Below are 6,859 nucleotides of genomic sequence, written 5' to 3' on the forward strand. Positions count from 1 at the left end.
TGTTTTTTTTTTTATAATTTTTAGAATTTTCTCGGATTGTGACATCAGCATCCAAGACAAGTAACAAATATGTTATCTCTAAGACATGGTAAATATACAAATAAATAAGTAAACAAATTGTTACATGTTTTTGGAAACAATAGATTTGATCATGATTTGTTATAAAAACCGACTGGTTTGTAATAAGGTGACGTTTATCGGTTGATAATCTTTCCTTGAAGAAACTATTAAAAGATAAAGAATCTTTTTCAGGTATAAAATATTACTTTTTGGAACATTAAGTTATTTCTCTAACCTTTTACAAGGGATGACTTACATTCTGTTTTTATTAAAAATAATTTTTTAGATGACATAAAGTGCACATATAATCTTTTGTATGCTGGACTCGATAAGTTTAGTCTAGCTTGATAGTTAATAGGCTCGTTATATTAAATAAATAAATAAACAAATAAGTCCAGAGGCTTTTTTAGACTTCCTTAATAGCTCAAACTCAAGCTTATTTAGGCTTGGGCTCAACTTGAAACATTTATAAAACATGTACATGGGACTTGCTTCAGATTCCATTATAATCAAAAGGCCCAACCAATTGTAAATAAAATAAAAATGGACAATACTCATAATTATACACTCACAATATGATTCAAAACAAAATACAAAATGAGCTACAACACCATACATGATATGCAAGATTTCTTGTAACAAAAACCAAAACAACTTGAAATCAAATCGGTTAGTTTAGTTTACTGCCCAATCACCCGCTTAGCACCATCCAAAGTGTTTTTAAGCAGCATGGCCACAGTCATGGGCCCCACACCCCCTGGAACAGGCGTAACCCATCCCGCAACTTTACATGCTTGGTCAAAGTCAACATCACCCACAAGCCTATATCCTGATTTTCTGCTAGCATCATCCACCGCATTCGTCCCCACATCAATAACCGCAGCACCACTTTTTATCCAACTACCCTTTATCTAATGAAACAATTCAACAAAGCAAAGTGTAAACTAACCAACCTATAACCCAAATAAATAAAATCATTATAAGTAATGAATGAAGTATAAGTGTATAAGTATGGTTATGGTTACCATCATGGGTTGTCCTGCTGCAGCAATAACAATATCCGCCTCACGGATCATACTTTCTGGATCCTCTGTACGCGAATGAACAACAGTAACTGTTGCATCTTCCTTCAACAGAAGAAGTGAAACTGGTAACCCAACAATGTTGCTTCTACCAACAACAACTGCACGTTTTCCCTTTATGCTAATTCCACTGCGTTTCAGAAGCTCTATACAACCCTGTTTCAGAAACAAATTTTCATTTGTTTATTTTGTGTATTATATTTATATCATATCCTAAATGGTAAAAAAATAAAATATGTTATTGATTGGCTTGCCTTTGGGGTGCAAGGAAGAAAAAGGGGATCTCTTCCTTTCATAGCAAGTTTCCCAATGTTGAGAGGGTGAAACCCATCCACATCCTTGTCAATGCTGATTTCTGTTAACACTTTTTCTTCATTTATGTGTTTTGGCAAAGGAAGCTGAACCAATATGCCTGGATGCATCATCATAAGTCATAAGTCATAAGTCATAACAAACAATTTGATTTCATTTCATTTCAAGGTGCTTGCTTATAAGTTATAAGAGATACATGTAATTTGGTTTGCTGACCATGTACGTTTGGATCTGCATTTAACTCGTGGACCTTTGCGATTAATTCAGCTTCAGGTACTTGTTCTGGAAGGTCTATGTCAATAGACTTGATTCCAACCTCACAACATGCTTTTCTTTTCATACTTACATAACTTTGAGAGTCTTTTCTATGCCCCACAATCACCACAGCAAGTCCTGGTGCCTGAAATAAATCATTAATTTCTAACATAATGTTGTATTCAAATAGTGATGTATGTGTATATGCAGCAAAAGGAAATGACGATTCTTTACCTTGCCATATTTCTCAATCAAGGTACTGACTTCAGAGGCGATTTCAGAACGAATTGTTTGTGCGATTGCTTTTCCATCAATGATGGTGGCCTTATGATCTACGTGCAATGCCATAGCTACAACAACTGAGATATCAAGATTCCACCAATCCTGTTACATATTTGAGTCATTTTGAAAAATCACATCCGAACAACCATTTAAAGCAAAATGTAGAAGCATCGTGTGATGAAGAATCGGGATAAGGTTAAACTCATTAGCAAACACACCCAATTAGATTAAGGTATAAGGTGCATAGGTTTTTCCACCAAGAGGGATAACAGAGTCTGATTGAGGTACTAGTAAGTTTCAAATCGAAAAATAAGAGGATTGTGTGATGGGGGTGAATATAAGTTAGATCTATAGCAAACAGAAACACACGACCAAGTAAATGAACGAATCGCATAGGAGTAAAACAGAAAATCTTCAATCAATTCGTGAAATTCAAACTTAGATTTCTTGTAGACGGTATAATCAAGCAAACTTCATCTGAAGTATTATATAGTAATTATATAAACAGTAACAAAAATTTATCTTAAATTCGAAAAGAAAACAAACAGGAGTGAAAAAAGCATACCGAGTAAACACTAAATAGAACAAATCCAGAGCTTTTTACTACCTGCTAGTTAGAGATTTGATCGTAGAAGCTTTGAGGAGTTATTTTGATCCGATAATAGAGAGAGATTGTGGTTTAGTGATAATACTGATATGGAATATGTACGCTCGCTCTTTTTTGTCTATTGGCGGCGGAATCCCGGCGGTGGAGTACTCGGCTCGGCGTTAGTAGAAAATACATAATTTTAATTCGGACTTGGCTAATAACATAAAAACTACTTTTTTTTTAACCTCTCAAGTCTCAATTTTAATTTCTGCTAAAAAATCATATATTTTTAGATAAAAGTTTAATAGTGATTATTATGACCTGTAAATACCGGTTAAATAGATATGCCCTAGCTTTTTTTTCTAAAAATTGTTTATTTTTTCAAAAATCAATATCGACCACAATCTGTTTTCTGTTGTTTTTTTAGGGATTCTTTTTATTGAAAAAAAAAATATCAAAGTTTATATTCTTTCATTATTTACAAACATACATCAATATATATCGATGCAAACCCATAAGATTCCGGTGTTCGTTGACAAACCATTAGGTTTCAGTTTCTATGATTTAATTTAAATTTTTTATCTAGAAAAATCATCTGAATTTGGATTCTATGAATTAATTTTTTTTTTTTGAAAAACCATTCAATTTAGGTTTATGTATGTCGAAAAACTAAACCATAAAATTTGATTTTGATAATTTAGTTTGAAAGTACATTCAAACACATGGAGTATTACTATAATAAGGTTTAAATTAAATTTTCGTCGAAACTTAAACATGAGAACCAAAATCAAATGATTTTTCAACCCAAAAAAAAACTAAAACTAAATCATTGGAAAACCAAATTAAATGATTATCAATTTAAAAAAAAAAACTTAATTTTTCAGTTTGACATTGTCATATACGATACAGAGAGTCTATTTATAGAGATCAAAAAATTATAAATTTTGATGTATTAAAGTGTCGATTAAAGCTACAAAATTTAATTTGTCATTTTGTTTTGGGCAAGTTGCAAAACTTGAAAAGTGGTGGATTTGAATTTTTTTTCGGTCATTATTTTCAAAAATCAACTCAAATTGTGTCTTATTTCATTAAAAGTTGTATGTTACATCCCTGACAGCATAAAATAACTATCTTGCCCTTTTCTTTTTCTTTTTCATTACTTTTTCGGTTGTTTATAATTTATCAATTATTTTTTGTTAATTAATAATTTTTAGAAAATAAAATTTCCCCTTAAGTTCCTTCGACACCAGCCACTTGCCCACTTCCGACCACGAACCACCAGACACATCCTGCCAACACTACATCTGAAAGAGATCTGCATATACGTGTTTATTTACCGAATCCATACCCTAGATCTACAAATAACAAACAGATCAAACAAATAAAAGAGATGAGAGGATTAGTAGAAGATTATGGTCGGACACAAACCCTTCCACCCATTGTCCTACCACTATCATGAAACCAGCAACTCCAGTTATCTTCTCCCCAAACTCGTGTGAACAAATCCTTGAAATCGTTTGCAAAGCTAGATCACCTGAGAAGTTTAGATAGTAAAAAAGGGAAACAAACGAAGATGGATCAAAGTGACGGTTTGGGAGGTGACGGTGGTGTGTGGTCTTTGTCGGAGTTGACAGTTGGGGTTGGTATTAGTGTTTTAGACGCCCCCTTCCCCGTTCCTCTCCTTCTTCTTCCCTAACCAGACCTTCGTGGTCCCCTTCCCTCTTCTTCTTCGACCAAACTGTTGTCGTCCTCTTCTTGTCTGACCAATCTACTTCGCGATTCCGACCAATCTCTTTTCCGACAAAATCTACACCATGATTTAGGATTTTCTACTAATAGGTCTTGAGAAGAAAGTGAAAAGTGGGGTATAGAATTAGATGGGAATTGGGTTGGGTTGGAATTTATTATATATTTTTTCCTTTTTTAATAAATACAAAATAATTTATAAATAACTAAAAATAAAATAGTAAAGGTAATATATATGTCTGAAAAAATGACGAAGCATGCAACTTTTAATCAAACGAGGAACGGTACGAGTTAATTTTTGAAAATAAGAACTCAACGATTTTTTTACCTAGACGTGCGACTTTATAATTTAATTTATAATTTTAAATAGTTATTATACATTTAGTAATTCTAAAATTCTAAATAAACCTACCCAGTGTGATCATCTTTTACATTCAAACTCACAACTATTCATTGAGACATCAAGGCTCCATCACCAATTCACCACCACCGTCCTATTTACAGATTGCACACATATGTGTGTTCTTGAACAGAAATCGATGTGCATCTTGTTTCCATAAGATTTCTGGAAACAAAACACAACAGATCATGCTTCATCTCTTTCTTTCTCTCGCCCGTCTATGTTGGAAAACTCCACGAGATCTCCCCCAGCTCTCAACTGATACCTACTGCAGTACTGCACCTCCCTTAACCCCCACCACCATCAAATGTAGAAAGCAAACATTATGCGGCAGCTTGCAAAGAATCAAAAAACGAAAGGGGAAAAAAGGAAAAAAGAAATACAGAACAAGAATGAAGTTTAAAAAATTCTTGCGCTCAATTATCTCTATCATATTTATAGTTTAATTGAAAATAAAGTTTCTATATTTTGATCGACAGTTAGCTTCACAGTTCCCTAAACTTGATGATATGAAACCTTTCAGTAAAAGATTCAACAACATAATACTTTGCATTAGCATTTCAGAAGCTATAAAAGATTCAACACATTTCGGAAACAACATAAGATTTCATAGCATAAACACAACAAAGAACATTTCAGATATATACAAGAGTTTTAATTTCGAATTTAGGGAAAATCGATGTTAATAGAGTCATAAGCAGAAAATTTAAGTTCATAACAAAGAAAATTGAAGTTCAAAGTGATAGGCATAAAATCGAAACAACAACTTGATGTTTCTCACTGTTCGGATGCAGAAATTGACAACACAACAAAATCGAAGTTCAAAGGGATCTTTCTTACCGTTCAGATGCGGAGGAGGGCCGCGGCGGTGCTAGACGAGATAGTTGACGGCGTATGGGGGAGGTCGGACCGATTCAAGGCAGCGATGAAGAAGAGTGAGACTGTGGGAGCCGATGTATTAGGGCAATGATGGCATTTTCAGAATTTTATGTTATGATTTTTTTTTTTCCATAAAATCTACAACTGCAATAAACAATATACTACTACTACTTTAATTTTAAAGTTTTAATGTATACAATTTACATTCATTTTTTAATATTATTTTAGTATAGATTTTTAATATTACAACTAATTCAAGTTGCTTATTTTAAAATTTCTATCGTAACTTTTAATACGTAATACAAATATATCATCGATACATTTCAATTTTATCTACAAAATGATATATATAAATTTGTAGCTAGACTGGGCAACAACCTTTGCCATATACGACATGAACTTGAAACATCTTTCGGTAGTTTGAAAATAACTTTTAAAATCACTTTGATTTTAATCAAAAAGTTTTCAGAGTTACTTATGTGGAAATATTGCTCCCGAAGTCCAAAACAAAATCACATTGTTTAAAAATGTAAGGTAACATCTATAGCTCAAGATAACCACACAATCTGTGTCATTCAAAATGTCATCCTTGTTCTTTAATCTACTTCATGTAGCGCCCATTTTTAAAAAACACATTAAAGTTGTGGAATTATTGAACTTGGATTTATCTTTATAAATTAACTCGTTTACAAAAAGAAAAAGAAAAATCAACATTATTACATTTGTTGTCATTTTCAGTTTCATATATGAAAAATATACTTTATGGTTATTACTATCATTAAGTAATTGTACGCAAACAAAATCGAAGTAAACACCCCAAGAACATAATTCAAAATACTAATGCTTATTATTTCGAAGACTGTTCCATGATTATGACCATAATCATTTACAAGCACCATTAATATGATGATTTTTAAATAAAATAACTATAGACGATCTATCAACAAGTCATATAATACATTATATATACGTCGACCATGAATCAATATATACGAACAGCCAAAATCATATCTAAGTGTGGCTCAATGATCCCAAGAACATGATTGTTCTGAGTGGGTCATCTGTTTTCACTCTTTGGCATGATCTTTTAACTTCTTTAGCATTCAAAACTCTTATTTTTGCATCTGAAATTCCGTTTTTGTTATCATCAACAACTATTGTGGCTTGAAAAGCTTGCCGAAGTCTTTCTCCTATCATTCTTTTGCAATCATGGATCATAGAGGTTTCGCTCGAGAGATGTTTAGGCTTCATTGT

At 32.6% G+C, this 6,859-nt stretch overlaps 1 protein-coding gene across 5 annotated transcripts; it reads right to left on the reverse strand.

Annotated features, from left to right (window-relative positions):
• Positions 1–593: 593 nt before the first annotated feature.
• Positions 594–5,711, reverse strand: LOC145092380 (Amino acid dehydrogenase family protein). 5 transcript variants are annotated; one of them, XM_079030311.1, is made up of 6 exons: positions 5,567–5,711; positions 1,944–2,093; positions 1,671–1,854; positions 1,397–1,554; positions 1,086–1,298; positions 594–971 (listed from the first exon to the last, which is right to left on the reverse strand). In XM_079030311.1, exons 2-6 carry the CDS (start codon positions 2,055–2,057, stop codon positions 741–743), a joined length of 900 nt encoding a protein of 299 aa, XP_078886437.1. In that variant the 5' UTR covers positions 2,058–2,093; positions 5,567–5,711; the 3' UTR covers positions 594–740. The 5 variants fall into 5 exon arrangements, with proteins under 5 accessions (XP_078886437.1, XP_078886438.1, XP_078886439.1 ...); XM_079030312.1 differs by lacking the exon at positions 5,567–5,711 and adding an exon at positions 2,599–2,763 and having other exon boundaries at positions 1,944–2,068; XM_079030313.1 differs by lacking the exon at positions 5,567–5,711 and adding an exon at positions 2,557–2,763 and having other exon boundaries at positions 1,944–2,068.
• Positions 5,712–6,859: the final 1,148 nt, after the last annotated feature.

Source organism: Lactuca serriola, chromosome 3, assembly GCF_051521515.1.
Source record: "Lactuca serriola cultivar US96UC23 chromosome 3, Lser_US96UC23_V15, whole genome shotgun sequence".
Classification (NCBI taxonomy): Eukaryota; Viridiplantae; Streptophyta; class Magnoliopsida; order Asterales; family Asteraceae; genus Lactuca; species Lactuca serriola.

Bases quoted from the DNA above. Each gene is read 5' to 3' on its own strand.
- LOC145092380 (XM_079030311.1), bottom strand. From the start codon at position 2,057: ATGGCATTGCACGTAGATCATAAGGCCACCATCATTGATGGAAAAGCA. The intron at 1,855-1,943 runs GTAAAGAATCGT...GATTTATTTCAG, and splicing joins TGATTGAGAAATATGGCAAG to GCACCAGGACTTGCTGTGGT. The intron at 1,299-1,396 runs GCAAGCCAATCA...TTTCTGAAACAG, and splicing joins TTCTTCCTTGCACCCCAAAG to GGTTGTATAGAGCTTCTGAA.